Source organism: Typopeltis vanoorti, chromosome 6, assembly GCF_054136105.1.
Source record: "Typopeltis vanoorti isolate ZY-2024b chromosome 6, IOZ_Tvanoo_1.0, whole genome shotgun sequence".
NCBI classification, from domain to species: Eukaryota; Metazoa; Arthropoda; class Arachnida; order Uropygi; family Thelyphonidae; genus Typopeltis; species Typopeltis vanoorti.
This window is the reverse complement of record NC_143554.1, coordinates 91,492,119-91,519,736: the sequence shown is the minus strand read 5'-3', so window position 1 is coordinate 91,519,736 and position 27,618 is coordinate 91,492,119. Positions and strand designations below refer to the sequence as shown.

At 36.8% G+C, this 27,618-nt stretch overlaps 1 protein-coding gene across 1 annotated transcript in view; it reads left to right on the top strand.

Moving 5' to 3' along the window:
- Positions 1–27,618, top strand: part of LOC150105703 (medium-chain acyl-CoA ligase ACSF2, mitochondrial-like) — a 347,992-nt gene that overhangs the window by 299,136 nt on the left and 21,238 nt on the right. The window contains exons 12-13 of the mRNA XM_090394533.1: positions 10,502–10,650; positions 24,033–24,174. Coding sequence (XP_090250659.1) covers positions 10,502–10,650; positions 24,033–24,174 — 291 coding nt within the window. The remainder of the gene's footprint in view (positions 1–10,501; positions 10,651–24,032; positions 24,175–27,618) is intronic.

Genomic DNA, 27,618 nt, shown 5'->3' with positions numbered 1-27,618 from the left:
TTGAATATCCCCCAAGCTGCATTGATCGCTTTTCCAGCTAACTCCTCATTCCACGCTACACCCACAAGCTGTCTCCTAAGCTCTTCATATTTCCCCCCCCCCCTTGTAGTTCCACATATACCCTTTTCTCACAAGGGTCCTCGCACTGCTGGCAACCACCCAGGTAACCTCATGGTCACTCTCACCAATTGGTGGATGATCTGACATCTCATTTATAATTACATCCTCTGATGAGATGACCAAATCCAAGACCCTCAATCCTTGTGTGCCCTCTATTACATACTGTCTACGGTGGTTATCCCTCAAAAACTCAAAAGAAACTCATTTTCTTTACTTCCAGTTGCTATCTCATCATTCCAGTCTATATTGCCATAATTAAAATCACCCACAATGATCATCCTTTTTTTATTTGCTTGGCTAATTTGACTATACATTTCACTATCACCACCATCCACATTACTTGGTCTATAATAACATCCCACCAAGTATTTGATTCCATTCACCTCTATCTCACACCATACTGCCTCAAAACCACTGGTACTATTTCAATCTTGCATCTCTATTTTGTATGGACATAACTCTTTCTCTATCATCAATAGCACTCCCCCCCCCCTTTTTTTACCCCCTTCTAACTTCACGAAACACATCATGCTTCCATCTCTATTCCTGTCAGGATGTCATCCTCATCTAACCATGTATCACTTATTATGACAATCTTTGGGTAAACAGACGCAATTAGTGCAACCATTTCATCTGCCTTGTTTCTTATACTTCTAGCATTTGTATACAAACACAACAGCTCATTTCTGGATCTACAGCTAGTTTCACTGATACTACTCACTCGATGTGATCTCTCCATGCTGGACTGGGGCCATTTCCCTTTCTGCTTCTTCATTTTAGAACCCTTTTCAATTCCAACTGTTTCCTCTTAATCCCTGGTCATCCCATTCCTTTCCTGCCTACACATGCTCTCACCTCCTCTTGGAGCATCCACCTTTCTCACGCTGTGTACCCCTGTCCACCCTGAGCCTCCCCATTTCCCTGCTCCTCTTGTACACCCATTCTCTCATTTTCTATACTCATACCACTCACTTCCCCATTCATATCCACCTCTTCAATCTCTCTTCTCTTCTCTTACTCTCCTGCTCTTCCACATCACTTCCCTCTCGATCTGATTCATTCTCTCGATTCACTTCTCTACCTTCCAGCACCAGTCTCTCCAAGCGACTCCCACCATAACCATCAAATGCAGTCCATTGCTCCCATACAGCTCACTTTGTCCCACAAACTCATTCCACACATTAACAAACTGTACTCCCATCTCCTCACACATTTCAGCTAGCATACACAGAGAGATTAATGTAACCACGACTGAAATAATTTAAGAGCTTTGTAAAAAGAAAAGAAAACTGGATTTTATTCTTTAAATTAATTTTTATAATCACCTAATGAATTTTATTGAATGAATGAAATTTAACAAATTTTAGTTGAATGGATAAAAATATTTTTAATGCAAATTCATTGCATTAAAAATATTTTTAATGCAATGAAATGCAGAATGCAAGTAGGATACATAATAATTTTAGGGATGAACTTTTATTAAAGATTTAATTATATTTGCAAAGATTTAGGAGAAAATAATTTCTTCCAATGGATCTCACCTGCAGATATTCAAATTATGAGACAGTTCATTCAGTACTGAACTTTAAATAAGGATTATACAGAATATTGCCTGGATAGATCCTAAGGTTAAGAATGACATCAGGCTTTAAAAACAAATTCTTTAACTCATGGAACTCAGCAAGATTGGGCACATTTATGAGAAAAGTGTCATTTTATGATACAATTCAACACGTAAAGAATGATCATCCTAATGATAATTAAGCCATTCTAATTATGTGTTTGTCTGTGCAAAGAAAGAATTTTTTGAGATTTTGTTATTTCTTGCTGTTGAGGTAAGACCAATTTTTTCTATTTTATAATATGGTGGAAGTCAAGTATTTGCTTAAGGATAATATATTACTTCTTCCACTGGTAAGGAAAAAGTAATGTTTATGGAATAGCAGTTAGAGCATCTTATTAATACTTTTAAGAAAGATTCAAGGATTTGATATGATCTATATATATATATATATGTCACTGAGCTGATAAGTTTCTCAGACTAACATTTATAACTAATATTTTGTAATTATTATTACTACTATTACTACTACACCCCTCATAGATTTAGCAGATTCATTGTGGGAGGTTCATTCAACTGACAACATATTTATCACGCTGAATCTTAAAATTCATAACACCCTCTGCATTAACAACATATTCCAGTAATGCATTCCGTTCACTCACAATTCTCTATGTAAAAAATCTACTCTTCACCCCCCCCCCTCTTCACCACATTCTTACATAACAGGATACCACATGGAATTCTGTTAAGCAAACTGCAACAAATGGTGAAGAATACAAAGCTAATGATATGGATGAAAGAGTGGCTAATGGACAGATACCAAAAACTAGTATATGGAGGAACATAATCCAGAAGAAGGCAGGTGACTAGTGGTGTTCTGCAGGGCTCTCTTCTGGGACCACTACTGCTGTTTAATTTGTACATAAATGATATAGGAAATAATTTGAAGGGAGATATTTAGTTGTTGGTTGATGATGCGAAATTGGGTAGGGTAATAGTTAAGGTAATATAGAGAAAAATAGATTACAGGATGATTTAAATAGGTTGACAGTATGGGCAAAACATAATGATGTCAATTTAATGTGTAAAGTATAAAGTTATGCATTTTGGGATACAAAAGATCACAAGCTTGTACCATATTGAAGGAACTGTACACCAGGAAATTGAAGAAGCCAGGGATCTGGAGATAGTAGTAGAAGATAGAGAGCAGAAGTTTAGAAGACATATTGCTAAAGAAGCCAGGGTAGCTCACAGGATTCCTTTATTATTGAAGAACAAACTAACAAACAGATTAAGGAGTTATCATCCCTCTTTATAAAATTTTGATATAACCACATCTGGATAACTTTGCTCATTTCTGGTCAGCTGGGTTTCTTGGGGAATGAGGAAGTGGTGGAGAGGATCCAGAGGTGAGTAACCAAGATAGTGAGTGGTCTGTGGAATGCTCCCTATAAGAATAGATTGAGGGTTTGTGGATTGCAAAAGTTGGTTAATAGGCAAAAAAGGGGAGATATGATGAAAACGTTTAAGTTATTTAAAGGATTTTGTAGGATTGAGGCAGGGAAAATGTTTCGGCACTTGGCTGGTGGGGACAGAACAAGAGTTCATTTCTAGAAGTTGGATAATAGTGTGGTTAGCAAGAGCATGAGGACTAGATTTTTTGTTTGGAGAGTGGTGAATGATTTGAATGGGTTGTCTGAGTGAAGCATGAGTGTTTTATCTTTTAATGGTTTCAAGGAGAGGTATGATAGATACGGTGTTGAAAGTTTGGGTCTCCCACAATGAGTCTTATGGCTCCATGTAGATGGCCTCTGGTTCTTCCCCATCTCATCTACTTTTTTTATATCTCCTCTGTATTAATCCATTAAAATTCCCTCACTAACTTAAATGTTTCTATCACACCACCTCTTTTTCTCTTATCCACCAAACTCTATAATCCACATTTCTTCAATCTCTCTCCATAGCCAGCATTCCATAGTCCTAATATTGCCTTAGTCACTTGCCTCTGGAATCTATCCAGTATTTCCAGATCACAGTGAAAACCTGTCGACCAAATCTGAACACAATAGTCTAAGTATGGTCTGACTAGTGCTATATACAGTGGCATAACCACCTCCTTATCCCTACATGCTAATGTGCTTCTTATCGTAGTGGCACTATGATGTGCAGTCGTTTCAACACTTGCAGTATGCCCTCTGAACTTCATTCTACTGTCAACCATCACTCCCAAACCTCAAATCTCATCCATTTTTTGCAGTACAGTGCTGTCACTATAGTACACAGCCTTATATTTCTGCATTCAAAAATGCAATGCCTTTCACTTTTTAATATTAAAACTACAACCCCATTCCTTTGTCCAAGACAAAGTTATTCAAATCTTCCTGAAATGTGTTAACATGTTACAGTGCTACCTATAATTCTCCCCAACTTTGCATCATTAGCAAACAATTGAAGTACCCCAGTCAATCCACATGATATATCATTTACAAACGAGTTACAAGCAGGGGCACACAACTAGTTATCCTCCTTTTTTTGAGAAACTGCTCTATCATACATAACTTGCTAGTATCATTCAGAGAGCCGATCTCAAATCCATGTCATGAATATACTATCCATTCTCATCCTCTGCAGCTTGTGCACCAACATAGCATAGTAATCTATCAAATGCTTTTGATGAAATACATATACAATCTAAGAATATCACTGTATATGATTCTCCCTGATCTAACACACATGTCACCTTATCATAAAATGTAAGTAAATGCTAAAACAAGATCTACCCTTTACAAATCTATAATAAAGAATATCCATCAACTAGATCTTGTATTCTGTTCCTAGCCAATTTTTCCGACACCTTGACTGCAACTTGAGCTATAAGACTGGTCTCTAATTGAAAACATCTGCCTAGAAATATGCTTGTGGAGTGGTACTATTTTGCCTTCTTTCCACTTCTTAGGAACCTTACCCACTGCAAGCCTTTCACTATATAACCAGGTCAAGGGCATAGCTAACTATTGTACACATTCCTTAAAAATATGTGGTGGTATGTCATCCATTCCCACAGCCTTATTAACATCTAACCTTATTAACAATCAACACCAGATACACTTCTGATTCTTTCACTTCCAATTCTCCTAATATTTACTTCCCTTCTACATATTGCACAGCATCATTTATACGAGTATGATATACACTAATAAAATGCTCATTCAATAATTCTTAAACTATATCCTTTATAATGGTCACTCTGCTGTCCATCAGTGTTCAACCTGCCAAAATTATTCTTCCTCATGCCATATAGTGGAATAATTTCCTTGAATTAACCTTGGCCTTACCAGCCAATCTCCTGTCATCCTTTTCCTTCTTTACCATGCTTGTCACCTTCCTGGTCTGCAATTATACTCCTCATGGATCTGATTGGCACCAACTGTCTTGTGCCTCTTCTATAACATTTTGTTTTTTGATTTCACTGTTCATCCATTTCACTCCTACTCAATTTACTCACTTAACCCTTGGTATGCAGTTATACGATGCAGGTATTAGATGCTGCCTTATGAATTCCCATGCACACAGCCCATCTACCAAACATATTAGTACTTTCTTGTATAGTGAAACCTGTGGAGTATTCATAACTATAAAATAACATGTATACCTCAGTAGATAATTTTTGAACAGGAAGATCTATAAATAAATGTATCTCTGAACATCAAGCCCACATCCATCTCATCAAACCTCACAAATCTGGCCTTGCACAACATAGAGTTGAAAATGTTAATCATAGGATCCAGTGACAAACTATTACATAGATCTGTATATAAACATGAACGTTTATATAAAGAAAGTGCTGAAGCCTTACTTCATAGACCTAATCTTAATTGGAACGAATGTCTCGTTATTCCAAAAGAGTGGGAAATTGCTATCCTCAAGCGTATAAAATAAATTTATCTCTTATATTTTAATTTACAGCCTAATTATGTTTAATCCATAAATATGGGACTGTATTTGTAGAGGGATTCCAATTTAAGCATGTGCTCTAATGTGTTTTTGAATTTAGTTCCCATTGTTGTTTGATAATTGTACTGACGATGCTTTATGATATGTAAGATGAAATAGTTACATATTAAAAAGTTATCTATTGTGGCATGTGTGTTATTTTATAGTATCGGTGCTAGTTTACTACAGAACTTCCCTTAATCACCTGCCATATCCACATATATAATATTTTTGGCAGTAACCCTTTCTTGTTTCACCACTTCCCAAACAAGTACCTCATGATCACTCTCACCAACTGGTGGCTGTGTTAATACCTCATTAACAACTTCATCTTGTGACGTTATCATAAAATCCAATACTCTAAAACCTCTAGTTGCTTCAGTTACATGCTGCTTAAAATATTTATCTCTCAGCTTTTGATTTATCTATTAACAAACTTACCCTCCTTGTTCTGATATTCTGTCTCCTCCTACTATTCTATACTCTTATAATTAAACTTTCCCATTTTCTCATTTTATTGTGGTTAGCTCTGTTCACTTTTATGTTTAAAGTGAAAGTAGTGAATGATTGAGTTTATAGATATTTTATGATTTGTAATTATTCATTAATTATTTTTTAAGAATAATTTATATTTTTCTTAATTTGGGGGCAAACTTTGTTTGCTCACACTTGGATAAAGGATTAAACTAAATTTATTATATTTTTTTTAGTTTGATATTATAGGTAGAATCTCATCATTTGCATTTTGATGAATTATTATTATTGTCATTATCATCATCATCATCATGGTTATTTCTCAGACATCTCACTCTTATGGTTGTTCACACAGAACCTATCATATCTCACCTTGAATTCTTTCGATGAAGCACTAACAATCTCTGACAATCCATTCCACCCTCCATCATCCTCTATACTAACAAACCCCCTTGCTAACCACCCTCTTATACGATTATCAAGGGTGTCCTCTTATTTTCACTCTTCCTGCCACATACTGAAAAAAGTCTTTGGTATTAGTTCTATGAAACCCCTTTAATAACTTATGCACTTCTATCATGTCCTGTCGTATTCATCTCTCTCAGCTGGTTTTCGAAGTCCATAGACCTTTAATCTATTCTCATAAGAAGCACTCCCTAGACCTGCCACAATCATCATTGCTTGCCTACGGATCCTCTCCACTACTTCATTCCTCGCAAAATACCCTAATATTGCAGAGAATTTGAGTGTGTCTAAATCACGGTATGATGAGCTGTGTGTATGGTAAAAGGATCTCCCAGATAAGTCTTTGACTCCATGGGGTCTTGCGTAATAATAATAATAATTAGACCAGATCTGCACACACAGTAATCCAGATGTAGCCTTATTAAAGTCTTATAAAAGGAAATAACAACCTCTTTATCCATGTTTGTCAGTGTGTTCCTCCACAGCCATGTAATCTGATGTGCTGTTTTGTCCACCTTTGCAATATGTTCTATAAACTTCAACTCCCTGTCCATAATAACCTACAAATCCTTGACCTCATCAGTTTCATCAAGATAGTATTACACAGCATGTGATCTTATCTTTTCAAAGTACACATCCTTACAACTGGCCACATTAAACCAGCAGCCATTTATTTTTGTTCATACTGCCACTCTATTAAAGTCATCCTGCAGATCTTTATATCATCTTCACTATTGCTCTTCCCAGCTTTGTGTAATCAGCAAATCATTTAAATAATGTAATCTTTAAATCATTTTATATATCATTGATGTATATGAACAGCAGAAGACCAAACACTTAGCCTTGCTGTACACTGCCCTTTGATACTGTCCATCATCCACTTATCCCAATCACCAGCTTCATATCTATCTATATTTGCTCCACTTTTTGCAAATATGTTCCATGTGGAAGTCAAATACCTATTTCCTTTATCCACCTGAATTGTCATGTTATAAAAAGTAAGCAGATTACTACAAGACCTACCTTTCGCAGACCATTTTTCCCCCTAGAAAATGTCATAGTCCTTTCCACCCAGACGTGAATTTTGTCTTTTACCTACTTCTCAAATAACTTAAACACCACTCGTGAAATACCAACTGGCCTATAATTTGAAATTTTTGTCTTGGAGCCTCTTTTTATGTAGTAGAATTATTTTTCTCCCTTTCCACTTTCTTGGCTCTTTCCCAAAACTGAGGTTCCAATTAAACAGCTTAGTCAGCTGCATCTTTACAACATCACTAACATTCTTAATCATGTTTTCTCAGGAAAACATGATCTATCCTTAAGTACTGTTGTCATCGTAGAGTTAACATAGAAAATTCAATTGCTATTCTCTCTCTTTCATATTCTGCTTTCTTTCCTTTCACATTGTTCCTTTGTTTTGCTTCTGTGCAGTACCAGATGCCAGGCATTTCTCCAACCATTCTGTCTCATGTTTTGGACTGGAGAGCTCCACATAAGTGTGCACTATCTTTCTCGTTATCATTTGGTCATTCTCTTTATTTTCACTAACACTCATGTCACATGCACCTTCTCTTGGTTCCATCACTTGATTTGCAACAACAACCTTCCCATGATTCACTCTCTTATTTTCTCATGTTTCATCATTCACCTCACTTTTATCATTCTTCTTACACTCCCCATACCTCTGTCCCTCACTCTCAAAAACTCTTCTGACACGTGTTCATCAGTTTGACTTTCCTTCCACAAATCACTGTACCACGTGAAGACATTTCACCCATGCTAGGGACAAACAAAAAATCAAAATCATGCATATTGAAATTACCTGCCATTGTTCTATGCATTGGTTACCCATAACCTGCAATACAGTAAACTTATAACAAAGATGATAACTCTTAACCGGACCTGGTGAGGTGGGGAAATGTAACAAAAGTGGTAAGATGGGGTCCCAGAGACCCACCCAAATAATGTAGTGTATTATAGAAATCCATATCTTATTAATCAACATTAGTGGATTCTTCCTCTGAAGATTCTTCCTCACAGTCTTGTTCTGTATCAGACTCATGGTTACTGACTAATTCTAAATCAATTTCACTATCATCATCTCCAGCTCCTCGTCTGTCAAAGCATCATCTATAAGTTGACGTAACCTCTGTTCTTTCTGCTCATCACTCATCTGGTAAAAAAAAAGATATTATTCTCAAAATACCCTCTTAAATATTTACAAAAACGTATTTGCTTATAGTTGGTATGTAAAAATATAGAAGACACAGGTAACGATAATATTTTAGTAGAATATACATGAAAACAACTTACATTTCAGAAGTAAATATAGTCACACTTTTGGTAAGGTGGGGTCTGGTGGACCCCAGCACACTAAACTTGTTTGCCTGCAACAGCCTGTCATCTATGGCATTGAGTAGCGGGTTATGGGAGGGGAAGCAATACTGAGGCATGACTCGCTGCCATGCATTGTTAAAAAGTTATAGTCAATTTAAAATCTTTGGGGTCTATGATGCCATCTTACTAACGCCGGGTTAAAATGATATAAGCAAGGAAACATCTCTTGCAAACAAACAAACAAACAAAAAACACTCAAAAATATAATAAGCCAGAAAAAATAATCAATTATTGCTTTTTTTCTAAAACAACTTATCTTTCAACTCCTGTAAACTTAGATGCTATGCTTTATTATTTCCAAAACTAAATTTGAACCTGTTCAGATTATGAAAAAGATCACCTTTTGTTTGTATATCGATAATTGGATGTTATAAGAATTTAACTGAAAGTTAATAAAAAAGAAAAGAAGTTTTTACAAACTCTTTTTACTTTTATGTCAGTATCCCCTTTATTGTTGCTATATTCTGTTGTGACATCATCACAGTTCTAGTAATGTGCTCCCTAAATTTGAGGTTCTTTTCCACTATGGCCCCAGACCCATTATTTTCTTTACCTCTCAAGATATCTTCCCAAATTGTATAATCTGCATTCCACCCCTGCCTTTCATTAAACCTTACACTTTGTAACATTATATTTCTGGAAAGCAACAAAATCTGCTCCGTTCTTGCATGCTGACAGCTGTACATCTCCATTTAAGCTCTCTGTTTTAGTGCTGTACAGATCTCTGCATCACATTACTGGTGACTTGCCTGTTCCCAAACATTGCACCCTTATACACAACTTGTTGATCCTACAGCCAATCTTCTAATCAACTCACTAAATCTGTTATTCAACCCCCCCCCCATCCTAATTTATTATTATTAAGCTGGTTTCTCTAAGGAGTCAAGAGGCTTATTGTGGGAGGTGGCCCCTTTTAGTCTTTTTACTGAAATACCTGTCATTTTCCTCTTTCAACACATTCACCAAAATTGTCCTAAAAATGGTAGACCATTCCATATGGTCAACCCCTCCCTAAACCTTGATATTCTGTTTGCTATAACTCCCAAGACTTTAGCTTCCTTGACTAATTACCCATATACAGTACTAATGTATTATAGGTTGATCAACCAGATTTCAACAGTTCAGTTATCTGATGTGATGACTTAACTACCATGACTGTGCCCCCCCCCTAAACCTTGATATTCTGTTTGCTATAACTCCCAAGACTTTAGCTTCCTTGACTAATTACCCATATACAGTACTAATGTATTATAGGTTGATCAACCAACCTCTTGTGTATGGGCTCAACATTAAAAAAAAAATTACACTATATTCCCATTAATATAAATACTCAGTTTATTATGTCCTCAATCCGAAATGCATAACCTTTTGTTAATTACCAACTTTGACTAAATATCAAAGGATTTTGAAACATTTCCCTTTCTAAATATATCTGTCATTTTGTCATCCAAGTATCTGCTGGACTAAACATTTTATTCATTTCAGGTTAAAATAATTGATTCTAATGGGAAAGTTGCTCCTGTTGGCATTCAGGGTGAAATCTGTTCTCGAGGTTTTGGTGTATTTCTTGGCTATTATGAAGATAAAGATAAAACAGATGAGGTGCTAGATCGCGGCAGGTGGTATCACACTGGGTAAGTCCTGTATAGAAATGAATGTGATAGGTACTTCTTATTTTTCTTATTCTTATTTTACTACAAAGAATATTTACTCCTTTCTGGATCGGGTTATCTTTGTTGATGGCTTTAAGAATTGCATCCATTCCTGCAAGACCTATTTCTTCTGATTTCATGATAACATGCACATTTCCCTGCTATCTAAAGAAGCCATTCTGCAGCAATTAAATACAAGAAAATAAGAACTACATGAAAGTTCCATGGTAAAATAAGTCAGGAATTTCATCCTGTGCTTTAAAAGAAGATAATCAAATAGATAGGTAAAACTAATCTATCTACCATGCAACTAAATACAGATTTGAAAAAGATTAATGAAAGCTAGGGCCATCACACAATTCAGCTGAATAACCCATCTCTACCAAAGTGTTTCCACATATTAGGCAGTCAAAAGTTTGACAACAGATCTCTTATAATATAATAATTTTTAGGTTGAAAGATGGAATGCAAAAATGTACTGCTACAAAAGAACAGTGCCAAAACAAAACAACAACAAAAAAAACTCCAATTCTTAGGCTTGGTGAGTTTGTTAAGGACTTTTATTTTAACTGAAATTTGAAACTTGTCTTGAACAAAACAAAATGGTGGAAAAACAAGATCTGCACATCATGCAGAATGAAGATCAAATGTTATTTATGACAGACTTTTTTTGAGACTCATTCAATGTCAGTTCCATGAAAATTCACAGAAAGACAGTTTATCAAATACAATTCATCAAAAAAGCAATTCGCTGAATAAACAATTCATCTAACGACAATTCATCGAATGACAAATCACTGAAAGACATTTCGGAGAAAATGCAATTCATTGAAAAAACAATTCACCAAAAATATTTTGATGAATTCTTTCATAATTCATCGAAAAGTCAATTTTCTTGCAAACTACTCTTTAACAGCGTTCGGTAACAATACCTAACATTATTCAAGATGCAGACAACATATGGAAGTGGCCATTGAAACGTAATAATTTTCTTGCATTTTATAACATTTTATGTAAATGTACTGCTTCATTGTGCAGATAGCGATTTATCTGAATGGAACAAATTTCATCCTACCAAATTTTGCCATAATAACACTAGTTAGATGGAAATTAAAACTTTCATATATATATATATATATATATATCTTAATTGTAAAATTTCATTAAATTCATCCAGCCAGAGCAGAATTACTAATATTATTTTGAAACTTCTTTACAGCTTCTAGTACTGAGGACTTTTACTAATTACACTATGTCAGAAAGTTATTGTAATACATAATTTTGACACGTTTCTTTGTAGCTCCAAACAGGGGCCTGCATAGTTGAGTCGGTATAAATAAAACCCTTTAATTAGAAAGACCTGAGTTGGAATCTCATGTACGAAGCATAATTTTCATCAGTCCTCTTAAACTGAAGCTGAATTAGCAGGCCTAATATGGAGATGGCTGGGCTTTTCCTCTAAGTTCCATAAAATAATACATAATACAGACATGAAACAGTTATTGGACACGAAAGACAATAAGAAATCATATTGTTCTATAATTATTCCCTATTAAAGTAGCATCTATCTCGCCAATCATTAGGTTGAGGAGGGAGGGAATAGCATTAATCATTATTAGTACTACTATTACTACTACTAGTAGTAATAGTAGTAATAGTAATAGTACTACTATTACTATTATTACTATAATATTATTATTATTATTATTATTATTGTTCCGGGAAACTCCAAGGAGTCGACAGACTCACCGAGGGAGGCCCTAACATCATGTCAAGAACAACTATTCAACATTCACACAGTATCTATCATACCTTGCCTTGAACTCATTCACGGTCGTAGCACCCACAACAGACTCCGGAAGCTTATTCCATTCATTTACCACTCTCCAAGTAAAGAACCTAGCTCTAACACCCTTGTCAACCACACTCTTGCCCAGCTTCCATGCATGGCCCCTAGTCCTCCCACCACCAGTCATATTTTCAAAAAATCTTCTGGATCAATCTTATAAAAACCCTTCAGTAATTTGAATGTCTCAATCATATCACCCCTCCTTCGCCTATCGTCCAATTTCTGCAACCCACAAATCTTCAACCTATTCCCATAAGGTTCATTCCACAGACCTGCTATCATCTTGGTCACTCGTCTCTGGACCCTCTCCACTTCCTCCCCATCACGAAGAAACCCTGGTGCCCATAGCTGGGCACAGAAGTCCAGATGGGGTCTTATCAAGGCTCGATACAGAGGAACAACAACTTGTTCGTCTCTGCATGTTAAAGTATTTTTCAGAAGACAAGTGATTTGGTGAGCTGTTTTAGTTACTTTTGCAATGTGCCCCCCTAAACTTCAACACCCTATCCACCAACACTCCCAAATCCCTGGCCTCATCAATCTCCTGGAGTATGATTCCACCAATGCGATATACTGCTGCTATTCTTTTCACCCCAAAGTGCATAACCTTACACTTTGCCACATTAAATTGACATCCATTTTTCCTAGCCCAGTCCTCCAAACTATCCAAATCATCCTGTAAAATTTTGACATCTTGTGCACTCACAATTGCTCTACCCAACTTTGCATCATCAGCAAACAAGTGAACACTTCCTCTCAGATCCTTTCCAATATCATTGATGAACAAATTGAAAAGCAGTGGTCCAAGAACAGAGCCCTGTAGCACTCCACTAGTCACAAGACATCTTTTAGACTCCACTCCTGAATAAACCACTCTTTGATATCTCTCCTTCAACCACCCTCTTATCCATCTCACCAACCCTATATCTATACCCATCTGCTCCAGTTTACTGATTAGGGTTCCATGTGGTATCCTATCAAAGGCCTTGGCAAGGTCCAGTAGTATCATTGTAAACCCATTACCCCTATCCAGTTCAGCCGTCACTGTGTTATAAAACGTGAGCAAGTTACTGAGGCATGATCTGCCCTTCACAAAACCATGTTGTCCCCCATACAATATCCCATTTTCATCTATCCAATCCTGTATTCTTTTCTTGACTAATTTCTCTAAGACCTTGACAATGATTCCTGATATGCTAATCGGTCGGTAATTTACAACAGCAGTCTTGGAACCACCTTTATGAAGTGGAACTATTTTCCCCTCTTTCCACCCGCTTGGGACTAACCCAGACCCGAGACTCAAATTAAACAAAATGGTCAAGGGTACTGACAATTCTTTAGCTGCTTCTCGTACAACACGAGCTGGTATACCATCCGATCCCACAGATTTATTGACATTGAGGTTATGCAATAGACTACTCACCTCAACTTCATTAACCACAATTCCCGTATAATCTACTGGTTTATTCGTTTCTGCAATGTTACCACCTGGATGATATACTTTTGCAAAGTGCTCACTCAGTAACTCAACTATCTCAACTGATTCAGTTACCTCCCTACCATCGGCATTCTTTAAAATCAATCTGCCATGTACATTTTTCCTTTTACTTGCTACATATCTAAAAAACTGTTTAGGATTCTCTTTAGCCTGCATGGCCAATGTTCTTTCGTAATCCTTTTTTGCTTTTCTTACCATACTCGTCACCCTTCTGGCCTGCGCTTTATACCGTTCATATGCCTGCCAGTCACCTTTCTCCTTAAATTCCCTCCATAGTTGTTTCTTTTTTTGCAACTCAAGCTTAATGGTGTTATTCATCCATTTAACCCCTACTTGATTTATTATTCGGACTCTAAGTATACAGTCAGCCATTGCTTCATGCAAGCACTTCTTAACTACCTCCCATGCAATATCAACTTCTAGTCCTTGCAGTTGTACATGCCATGGTACTGAACCAATTAAACTCCTAAGCTTGTCATACTTTCCAGCCCGATAATTCCACATGTACCCTGTCTTAATTGAAAATTCTACACCTTTAGCCACCTCCCAAGTTAGGACCCTATGATCACTCTCACCGATTGGTGGCAATGTGGTCATATTTGTTACAGCCAAATCCTCAGATGTAATTACTAGGTCAAGCACTCTCTGACCCCTAGTATTTTCCATTACATGCTGTCGCAGATAGTTATCCCTTAATAGCCGCATAAAATCCAGTTCCTTCCTCCCGTGTGTCCTCTCTTCACTCCAATCAATGCGACCATAGTTGAAATCTCCCATAATAATCACCCTCCTTCCACCCATTTCTTCTATTTGCTTGTGCATACTGTCGCCACCATCTTTTCCATCACCTGGTCTATAGCAGCACCCAATTGTATATTTAGTTCTCCTAGCCACAATCTCACACCAAATGGCCTCAAATGTGCTCTTTTCTCTATACTGCAATTCAACTTCTATTCTACTTGGCTGGAGCTCATCAGCTATCATCAACAATACTCCTCCCCCCATTTTATTCTCTCTGTCATTCCTGAACACACTATACCCATCACATTCAATCCCACTAGTTATATCATCTACAGTCAGCCATGTTTCACTAATACCTATAACCTGTGGTCTGGAAGTGCCAACCATGGCCAAAAACTCTTCCTTCTTGTTCCTAATACTCCTAGTATTAGTGTTCATGAATTTAAGACCCCCATTAGCCCCAACCCTACCTTGATGCCTTATATTAACTATCCCACTCTGGTTTGTTGTCCTTATTTGCTCTAGCATATTATATTCATTCTTACATTCAACTGCCTCCCTAAGGACTGTATATCTACTCCCTCACCTTAACAAATCTAGTTTCCCTGAATTTGCACATCCACTACATTCAGTAACACTTTCTCAAGTCTTCTTACACCATAACCATTCAAATGCAAGCCATCCATCTTATATAGATCCTTTCGCCCATCAAACTCACTCCACACATCCACAAATTCCACACCACTCGTCATACATAACCCACGCATGATAGGTCTTCTATCATTTCCATTTTATCTCCTTTCAAATCATTCGTACCTGCCACAACAATCATTTCTTTCACCCTTTCCTTTTGCTCTCTAATAGACTCAGTTACATCCTTTATGGTCGCACCAGGTTGGTACGATTTTGTCAAATCCTCTACTAACACACCTCGTACTAACGAGTCTCCTTAGAGCACTCTATCCTTCATTTTGTTCATGTTCACATTCATACGTCTATTTTTCCTGTCATCCTTTTATTATTGGTTGGTTCATTCAGTCTACTTTTGTTCATGCACTCTAGCTGCTGTTTTGCTCTTTTTATCGCACTATTCAACAATGCGATCTCACTCAATGCATCTATCTCATCTTTTTTGTTCTCTGAGAAACCATTTATACTATCATTCACACTTTCTACATTCACACTCTCACAATTTTCATGTACAACCTTGCCGTTTCTTGTCATATCCCTATTTCCTTCATTCTGAAGGTTGACAAAAATATCATTTTTGTCAACCTACACAATTTTTCAACAAAGGTTGACAATTTTTGTCAACCTACACTAATACTAGGAGTATTAGGAACAAGAAGGAAGAGTTTTTGGCCATGGTTGGCACTTCCAGACCATAGGTTATAGGTATTAGTGAAACATGGCTGACTGTAGATGATATAACTAGTGGGATTGAATGTGATGGGTATAGTGTGTTCAGGAATGACAGAGAGAATAAAATGGGGGGAGGGGTATTGTTGATGATAGCTGATGAGCTCCAGCCAAGGAGAATAGAAGTTGAATTGCAGAACAGAAGTTGAATTAATTAATCCTTTGAATTAAAGGGTTTCTCAGAGTATAATAAAATATATAGGAATTCAGAGTAAAAATATTGGAAAACTTTAAAAAGAAATCATTTCTGAAGATTTCACAGTCATGTTTCACTCATTCACTCTTGTTTCTGTTATTCTTATTCCCGGGCGAGTGCCATATGCCCTTATCTCACAAAGGTCTTCGTAGGCAAGTAATTGCAATTAATAAGGGAAGAATTAAACTAAGAATACTGATCAGTATACACGTGGGTACATTTCTGGGTTTTGAGGAGGTGATCGATGCTTTTTTTTTTTTTTTTTTTTTTAAAGTTAAAATGTTCTCTCAAAAGATAATAAAATGGAAATGATGGATAAAGAATCAGAAAAAAAAACTTAGAGCTTTGTGAAGCATTTGTATGATTAAATGTACATAAATTTCTAAATACAGTATATAGTTTTAAATGGTCAGTAATTCATTATTCTGCTAATCAGACTTCAATCACACCTCTCACTCCCTGAATGATAACAAGAGCAAGCATGAATTTCAAGACCAGCATTTGCCCCTGGGAAGCATGCTCATCTGTTGTTATTGTTATATTTAGATGAGCAGCGGTTGGAAGTCGCATACGAACTTCTGAAGGATGCCAGTGGTCGACCACAGTTAGAAAACAGCGCTAAAGGAAAATAGGATTGGGTTGAGTTATTTTGAATTAAGGCCAAAACAACTGGGCTTAAATCACTGCATGTGTTTTTCTATGTGGTTCGCTTATTTTTCAGCAAGAAAAACCCAAGTTTTAGGGATGAAAAAATCCTTTTGTCCTCACATGAAACAGGTTAACTCACCTTCAGGTGAAATGCCCTGATAAATGCTCTTGGTAGCCTTGATAAAAGTAAGATGCTGAAGTCCTTTTCAGCAGTTTCATTAAATGAGGTGTAGAATATTTCAATTCTCAGTTTCTGTAGTTTTGTAGATAAGTTTTGAATGGACGAGCTTTTTTTTTTTTTTTATACATTCACACCCAGGTTTTTTGTAATTTTCTATTTTCCACATGAGATGTTTCTTAAAGGTGATTTTTCTGTTTTGGAGTTTTCGAGTTGACAATGTGGTTATATCGTAGTGTGTAGTGCTTGTGCAAGCTCCTGATAAGATAAGTATTATTTTCAGTTATCGTTGATGAAATTACTTAATATTGCGTAGTTTTGTTTCCCTTGCATATTTTAGTGCGTCTGTTTGTGTGTTTTTGGTGTGTTATAACTTATAATTTGATAAAACACGTTGCAAATAAGTATGGCACCTGTACGAAGGAAAATGGCGGCCAGTAATGATGGTTCGCCATCTTTATCAAAGAACGGTAGTATAAAAGAAATGATTCAGTGTACTAGCTATGAAATGTACGCTTTGCGGAGTGCAGTCGGAGTGTGGATAGATGATAATAAAGGATTGAATGTGTGTAGAAAATAGGGAGAATGAGGAATTGAAGTGTATTTCAGATCGTGAGTGTGATATTTTTGTCAAACTTCAGAATGAAGAAAATAGGGATATGACAAGAAACGGCAAGGTTGTACATGAGAATTGTGAGAGTGTGAATGTAGAAAGCGTGAATGATAGTATTAATGGTTTCTCAGAGAATAAAAAAGATGAGATAGATGCATTGAGTGAGATCGCGTTGTTGAATGGTGCGATAGAAAGGGCAAAACAGCAGCTAGAGTGCATGAACAAAAGTCGACTGAATGAAGGAACCAATAATAAAAGGTATGACAGCAAAAATAGACGTATGAATGTAAACATGAACAAAATGAAGGATAGAGTACTGTATGGAGACTCGTTAGTACGAGGTGTGTTAGTAGAAGATTTGACAAAATTGTACCAACCTGGTGCGACCATAAAGGACGTAACTGCGTCTATTAGAGAACAAAAGGAAAGGGTGAAAGAAATTATTGTTGTGGCAGGTACGAATGATTTGAAAGGAGATAAAATGGAAATGATAGAAGACCTGAATGAATTGTTTGAGGTAGCAAAATAAAAGAGTGAGAGAGTTAGAATGATTAGTCTTTTGCCATGGTATGAAAGTGAAATGTTTAAAAGGAGGGCCATAATTGCGAATGACTTTATATGTGGGTTATGTATGACGAGTGGTGTGAAATTTGTGGACGTGTGGAGTGAGTTTGATGGGCGAAAGGATCTATATAAGATGGATGGCTTGCATTTGAATGGTTACGGTGTAAGAAGACTTGAGAAAGTGTTGCTGAATGTAGTGGATGTGCAAATTCAGGGAAACTAGATTTGTTAAGGGGGGAGTAGATATACAGTCCTTAGGGAGGCATTTGAATGTAAGAATGAATATAATATGCCAGAGCAAATAAGGACAACAAATCAGAGTGAGATAGTTAATATAAGGCATCAAGGTAGGGTTGGGGGCTAACGGGGGGTCTTAAATTCATGTACACTAATACTAGGAGTATTAGGAACAAGAAGGAAGAGTTTTTGGCCATGGTTGGCACTTCCAGACCACAGGTTATAGGTATTAGTGAAACATGGCTGACTGTAGATGATATAACTAGTGGGATTGAATGTGATGGGTATAGTGTGTTCAGGAATGACAGAGAGAATAAAATGGGGGGAGGAGTATTGTTGATGATAGCTGATGAGCTCCAGCCAAGTAGAATAGAAGTTGAATTGCAGTATAGAGAAAAGAGCACATTTGAGGCCATTTGGTGTGAGATTGTGGCTAGCAGAACTAAATATACAATTGGGTGCTGCTATAGACCAGGTGATGGAAAAGATGGTGGTGACAGTATGCACAAGCAAATAGAAGAAATGAGTGGAAGGAGGGTGATTATTATGGGAGATTTCAACTATGGTCGCATTGATTGGAGTGAGGAGAGGACACACGGGAGGAAGGAATTGGATTTTATGCGGTTATTGAGGGATAACTATCTGCGACAGCATGTAATGGAAAATACTAGGGGTCAGAGAGTGCTTGACCTAGTAATTACATCTGAGGATTTGGCTGTAACAAATATGAACACATTGCCACCAATCGGTGAGAGTGATCATAGGGTCCTAACTTGGGAGGTGGCTAAAGGTGTAGAATTTTCAATTAAGACAGGGTACATGTGGAATTATCGGGCTGGAAAGTATGACAAGCTTAGGAGTTTAATTGGTTCAGTACCATGGCATGTACAACTGCAAGGACTAGAAGTTGATATTGCATGGGAGGTAGTTAAGAAGTGCTTGCATGAAGCAATGGCTGACTGTATACTTAGAGTCCGAATAATAAATCAAGTAGGGGTTAAATGGATGAATAACACCATTAAGCTTGAGTTGCAAAAAAAGAAACAACTATGGAGGGAATTTAAGGAGAAAGGTGACTGGCAGGCATATGAACGGTATAAAGCGCAGGCCAGAAGGGTGACGAGTGTGCTAAAGACATGCAGGCTAAAGAGAATCCTAAACAGTTTTTTAGATATGTAGCAAGTAAAAGGAAAAATGTACATGGCAGAATGATTTTAAAGAATGCTGATGGTAGGGAGGTAACTGAATCAGTTGAGATAGTTGAGTTACTGAGTGAGCACTTTGCAAGAATATATCATCCAGGTGTTGACATTGCAGAAAAGAATAAACCAGTAGATTATATGGGAATTGTGGTGAATGAAGTGGAGGTGAGTAGTCTATTGCATAACCTCAATGTCAATACATCTGTGGGAATGGATTGTATACCAGCTCGTGTTGTACGAGAAGCAGCTAAAGAATTGTCAGTACCCTTGACCATTTTGTTTAATTTGAGTCTCGGGTCTGGGTTAGTCCCGAGCGGGTGGAAAGAGGGGAAAATAGTTCCACTTCATAAAGGTGGTTCCAAGACTGCTGTTGTAAATTACCGACCGATTAGCATATCAGGAATCATTGTCAAGGTCTTAGAGAAATTAGTCAAGAAAAGAATACAGGATTGGATAGATGAAAATGGGATATTGTATGGGGGACAACATGGTTTTGTGACGGGTAGATCATGCCTCAGTAACTTGCTCACGTTTTATAACACAGTGATGGCTGAACTGGATAGGGGTAATGGGTTTACAGTGATACTACTGGACCTTGCCAAGGCCTTTGATAGGATACCACATGGAACCCTAATCAGTAAACTGGAGCAGATGGGGATAGAGATAACGTTGGTGAGATGGATAGGAGGGTAGTTGAAGGAGAGATACCAGAGAGTGTTTATTCAGGAGTGGAGTCTAAAAGACGTCTTGTGACTAGTGGAGTGCCGCTGGGCTCTGTTCTTGGACCACTGCTTTTCAATTTGTTCATCAATGATATTGGAAAGGATTTGAGAGGAAGTGTTCACTTGTTTGCTGATGATGCAAAGTTGGGTAGAGCAATTGTGAGTGCACAGGATGTCAAAATTTTACAGGATGATTTGGATAGTTTGGAGGATTGGGCTAGGAAAAATGGATGTCAATTTAATGTGGCAAAGTGTAAGGTTATGCACTTTGGGGTGAAAAGAATAGCAGCAGTATATCGCATTGGTGGAACCGTACTCCAGGAGATTGATGAGGCCAAGGATTTGGGAGTGTTGATGGATAGGGAGTTGAAGTTTAGGGGGCACATTGCAAAAGTGACTAAAACAGCTCACCAAATCACTTGGCTTCTGAAAAATACTTTAATATGCAGAGACAAACAAGTTGTTGTTCATCTGTATCGAGCCTTGATAAGAACCCCTCTGGACTTCTGTGCGAACCGTACTCCAGGAGATTGATGAGGCCAGGGATTTGAGAGTGTTGATGGATAGGGAGTTGAAGTTTAGGGGGCACATTGCAAAAGTGACTAAAACAGCTCACCAAATCACTTGGCTTCTGAAAAATACTTTAATATGCAGAGACAAACAAGTTGTTGTTCATCTGTATCGAGCCTTGATAAGACCCCATCTGGACTTCTGTGCCCAGTTATGGGCACCAGGGTTTCTTCATGATGTGGCGTAAGTGGAGAGGGTCCAGAGACGAGTGACCAAGATGATAGCAGGTCTGTGGAATGAACCTTATGGGAATAGGTTGAAGATTTGTGGGTTGCAGAAATTGGACGATAGGCGAAGGAGGGGGTGATATGATTGAGACATTCAAATTACTGAAGGGTTTTTATAAGATTGATCCAGAAGATATTTTTGAAAATATGACTGGTGGTGGGAGGACTAATGGCCATGCATGGAAGCTGGGCAAGAGCGTGGTTGACAAGGGTGTTAGAGCTAGGTTTTTTACTTGGAGAGTGGTGAATGAGTGGAATAAGCTTCCAGAGTCTGTTGTGGGTGCTATGACCGTGAATAAGTTCAAGGCAGAGTATGGTAGATACTGTGTGAATGTTGAATAGTTGTTCTTGACATGATGTTAGGGCCTCCCTCGGTGAGTCTGTCGACTCCTTGGAGTTTCCTGGAACAATAATAATAATTATATACCAGAAGTTCAATGTCTTTCCACATGCAAATATCTGCCATGTAAATATGCTTCGATCAAATTGACTTTTTTTGTATTTCATACTTTCTTTTCAACAATAGCATTTGGGTTGAAATTCACACATTTCACTTAATAACTGGTGTTTAAGTATTATATATAAATAAGGGAAATGAAAACTTCATTGCTGATATCTAAAATAACACCTATTATGAAATATAATGGAAGAAATCATGAGTTTGCGGATAAAATATTTCAAAATGTACATTTTCTCCACTTCTGAATAATGTCAATTAGGTGCTGACATATGGCAGTCAACCTCCTTGATATACTGTATTTGTTTAAATGCAAGCACAAGCACCGTGAATTCTGGCAAATGCAAAATACAAGCATTCAGAAATGTATTGGCAGTAATTGATGCAATTTTCCTACAAGTTGTGCCAATATTAATTACAGTCCATTTATAAGTTCAGACTTTTACAAGAAAACATTGTCCATTCCATCAAACAGTGAAATTTGAAAAGCTTAATATTAGAATTGTTTTTATTCATTCATGTTTTGAAATGTGTGCTTCTACACTTTCAGCAAAGAGACTAATAATGTATTATTACATTATTAGTCACTTGGCTGAATTTTTTATAATTTTCTATTTTCCACATGAGATGTTTCTTAAAGGTGATTTTTCTGGTTTGGAGTTTTCATGTTGACAATGTAGTTTTATAACATGTTACCAGAAGTTCAATGTCTTTCCACATGTAAATATCTGCCATGTAAATATGCTTCGATCGAATTGACTTTTTTGTATTTCATACCTTCTTGGTATGAAAGAAGGTATGAATTTACATCAGATTTACTTCTCTACCACCTCCCGTGGTTCGCCTTGTATAAACCATGTGGATATCTTGCACACATGTGCTTCTAATTCATTTCTGAGCTGCAACCGTCCTTGAAGGAAATAAACGATGTGCTCTGCCCTTGGATTTTACTGACCTCCAAGCGGGGGATAAAAGGCTTATTCCCATTCTGATACCATAATGTTATATTGTGGCGTTATGCTGTTTACTTGTAAGGTCATAAAGGACCTCATCACTATGACCAAATTTAAAGTTGTTTTTTATTAAATATTCCCAGTAATGTAAGAGAAATGTACATGTTCGAATCATTTATCTGTATCGCAGTTTTTGTTTCTTGAAAATAAAACTGATTATTCTTGATTAGATTACTTTTAAGTCAAATTAATTTGGAAATAAAAGTTCTTTCTGAGAATTTCCTCCATCTATAGTTTGTCTTATTTAGAAAAGTGATGGCAAGCAGTTGAATGAATGCCAACTCATCAAAACTGGTGTTCCTCAAGGCTCAGTTCTAGATAAAAGTAAAGAGCCTTGAGACTTTTTTTTTATTATCTGTATAAACGACCCCTGTTGAATGGAATTGAAAGGAAACCTAATAAATCAGATATACTGATAATACAGCAATAATTTTCTCATCAAGCGACATGCCAACCTTAAAACGAGGAATCTGATTTATTAAGCCTGCATACGTGGTTCAGTAAAAAACAAATAAATCAAAATGAGCATTCAGAAAACTAAATTTATCCTTTTTGATTTGGTCTGGATAACTAATTGGTCACTGTATAATATTTGCAATCGTCTTACTGGTATATTAGGCCTGGTAACATGTCATGATTAGGCATTCAAAATCAAATTTTTTGTCCTTTTACATCTGTTAGAATGCATGTGTTCACAAACGACTGGTATCCCTGTTTTGCAGGAAAAGAAACCCAAAGTTCCTGGAAGATAAACCATGTTATCTCTCTCTCTCTCTCTCATTCTAAGTTCATTTAACTTAGCATATTGTGGGATTGGATGGGGTTGGTTGTACAATATAGATGGATTGTTAGTCTGTGTTTTTTAGAAAGATAAAAACCTCTTTCTAGGAAAAATAACTATCACTTCTTTTCAAGCTGAGTTCTGCAAGTTGGAAAAAACATTGATTATATTTAATATAATCAGAGATCTTTAGCTCTTTTTTGTTCTGCTACTTTTGTTTTATAATTAATATGGATTTTAACATATTTGTTGATCTTATGTCTTGAAAACTTCATATTTAGCTTTTATCAAACTATCCATAGAATTAATAACAAGTTCTCATAACTTCTGTAAATGTCAGTCCATTTGTTTGAGAATATCACATCCAATTTTATTTAATTTTAGAAGCCATCTTATATATGGAAACCTATATAAGTTATCTAAAAAAAAGCAATTATCCTCTGTTATAGAGATATTGGCATTATGGATGAAGATGGTTATATAAGAATTGTTGGAAGGATCAAAGATATGATAATCAGAGGTGGAGAAAACATTTATCCTGTAGAGATCGAGGAATTTTTGCACACTCATCCTGATATATTAGAAGTTCAGGTAGTATACACAAAATTTTTATCTTAAATACCGTGTTTCTTTATTCTCACTGAAACTTATAAAAATGTTTACTTTTAATTTTTCAAAGTTTAATTTTTGCTAAAAATATTGTATAATACAAGATAAAATGAATTTAAAAAAAAATTTACATGGCATGTGTATATATGCTTGCATTCTATGAAGTGACAACAGCAGCAGAGCTAGATAAGTGAAATGCAGCATGGTATTTCTAGATTATTATTGCTATTATTGTATGGACACCACCATGGAGCCAAAGACTCATCGCAAGAGACCCAAACTGTTCAAACAATCTATCATACCTCCCCTTGAACCCATTAACAAACAAAGCACTCACAACTGACTCTAGCAACTCATTCCACTCATTCACAACTCTCCAAGCAAAAAAATCTAGTCCTCACATCCCCTACTAACCACACCTTTTAACTCCCAAAGATGATCCCTTGTTCTGGCTTCTCTAGCCAAGTGCTGAAACATTTCTCCTGCATCAATTCTATAAATGTTTCTATCATATCCCCACTTTTTTCTCTTATAAACCAACTTCTGCAATCAACACACCTTCAGTCTATCCTCATAGGGAATATTCCAGAGACCACTCACTTGGTCATTTGCCTCTGAATCCTCCACAGCTTCCTCATTCCCAAGAAACCCAGGAGAGCAGACCTGAGTACGGTAATCCAGATGTGGATGTATCAAGTCTTTACAAAGAAGAATAACAACTTCCTTATCTCTACTTGTGTGTTATTCAATAACCAAGTAATCATCATATAAACTTTAACTCTGTCTACCACCACCCCTAAATCTCTAGCTTCATTTATTTTCAGGAGTATAGTTCCATTCATACACACACACAGCTTGTAATCTGTTTAACCCAAAATGCATAATGTTACATTCTCTACATTACACTGATACCCATACTAACAGCCTCATTACATTTTCCTGCAATCTCTCCACGTTGCCTTGATTACCTATTATTTTAACCAATTTTGCATCATCAGCAAACAACTGAATATTTATGATTCTAAAGAGTTCAGGAGACAGTTTGCAGGTGTAGCATGGAATGAGGAGTTAGCTGGAAAAGAGATTAAATGCAGATTGGGGAATATTCAGGAATTATCAAGTAGAAGCAATCTACCAAAGTCAGAAGTTTAAATAAGTCATCATCATCAAATTCTTGACATGTACCCTCAAGGGGTGTACAGGATATGATAGTACTACATGAAAAATTTACATCATTACTAACTTCCTATCTATAATTTTCCTCCAAATCAGTCTGTTACTTGTCAAGACTCCAACATTATTAGATCTTATATTTCTATCGTCTAAGGCACTTTGTACCGTATCAATCCACCTATATCTTGGTCTTCCTCTGGGCCGTTTTCCTGCCAACCTGGCAGAGAACACTTGTTTTGCTAATCTTTCCTCGCCCATTCTGTTTAAGTGACTATACCACCTGAGATTAGCTCTGCTAATGCATTCCTGGATGCTGACAACGGCAAGTTCTTTCCTAATATCCTCGTTTTTAATATGATATTGCCATTGATGCAATCTGTTCATGCCTTTAATCTTTCTCAGGACTCTCATATCTGCGGTTTCTTTTAGCAGTTTTTCAAAGTAATTACTCCATACTTCAAGGATATCTTTTTCTCCTGTTTTCATGTCACCTTTATCATCTCTAACTCCTTTTACAGCACTCTTTCCTCCATTTCTAAGCTTCTTCAGCAACCTCCAGAATATCTTACCACATTCTTCATATTTATTTTCTATGTTCTTGCCAAAGTCCTCCCATAACTTTTGTTTAGCTAGTTTTACACAGTGTTTCGCTTTCTTACATTTGTCTCTGTATTCTCTAAGAGCACAAGCTGACTTATTTGCCAGGAACTTTTGATATGCTTTCTTCTTTTCCTTGACTGCCTCTTTAACTTCCTGTGTCCACCATGGAGTTCTGATTTTTCTATCCTTGCAGACAACCTCACCACATGCCTCTCTGGCTGAATCAATCAGAGTTTTCTTCAAGGCTTGCTACTGAATCTCCAATGTTTGGTTCCTGTTCTCAAATTCTTTCATTTTTTCTTCAATAATCTTTGTGTATTTTAGTCTATAGTTCACATCTGAGAGCTGCTCAACTTTTATTCGCTTTAAAACTTTCTTACATGTTATTGTTTTCAATATGAAATTCAATTTTATCCTGCCCAAGACTAAATAGTCATCACTTCCAATTTCAAATCCTCTGTACACTCTGGTGTCCTGCAACAGGGAGAAACCATCACTATCAACAATAACATAGTCAATGAGACTTTTCTTATTCCTTTCCTCTTCTCTCCATGTGAATTTGTGCACATTTTTATGTTGGAACATGGTGTTAGTAATAACCAGTCCATGTCCTGAGCAGAAATCCAACAGGTATTTGCCATTATTATTAGCTTTGCTCTTTTCTCCAAATTTTCCCAAAATATTTTTGCATGTCTGATAATCATTTCCTACTCTGCTATTTAGATCCAAAACAAGGACCAACATTTCCTTTTTCATTGTGTCAGTTGCTTTCTCTAAATCCTCAAAATAATTCCTCCATGTCCAATTCCCCATTCTGATATTTGTCCACATCACTCTACTTGAGACTGCCTGCCATTCAAGAAGATTAGCCTCGTATTTTGTGTTGAATACTATGGCTACTCCTTCTTTTCCTTGATTGTCATTGCCTGAATATAACATTTTGTATTAATTTCTCAGAAAGATCTCACCAGATTTTGTCTTTTTTTGTTTCAGTCACCCCTATTATATTGATCTGATACTTATCTAATTCCTCAGCTAGCTCCATTTCTTTGCCATTCATGCTTCTTATGTTGATAGTACCGATCTTTAACTCTGGTGATGTTGAGTTGGGGTGTGCTTTCAGATTGGTTCCAGTAGCTGACTTTTCGCTGTTCGCCCTGGTTCCCTGGCGAAAACAACGGAGGGCCTTGTTTAACTGGGCAGCGCCCCAGCCGGCATGAAATTTTGTAATGTTGTGCCATCATTTTCTATATTGGTTTAAGCCAAGAAGAATACAATTTGGTCGGCTAAATCCCAAATTGCCAGCCCATCCTTGTTCGTTCAGTATCCAGGCAGATACCCAACAGGATGCACCACGAGAAGGTGAGGAAATGGATGAATGAAGCATGTTATACAGAGAAAAAAAGGCATTATGGAGGCAGCATAAGCGAAGTGGTAATAACCAATTCCATGAGGATCACAAAGACTTGGTTGGCAAGGGAAGCAAAAGTGATTTATGAGCAGCAGCAGTTAGTTAACGAAGCCAAAATGAATCCTAGGTAGTTCTTTCAATATGTAATCATTAAAAAAAGAATGATTATGGAAAGATGACATTGATTAGAGAAAATGTATAAGGACAACTACTGTGGAAGATGTAGTGGAAACTTAATGAGC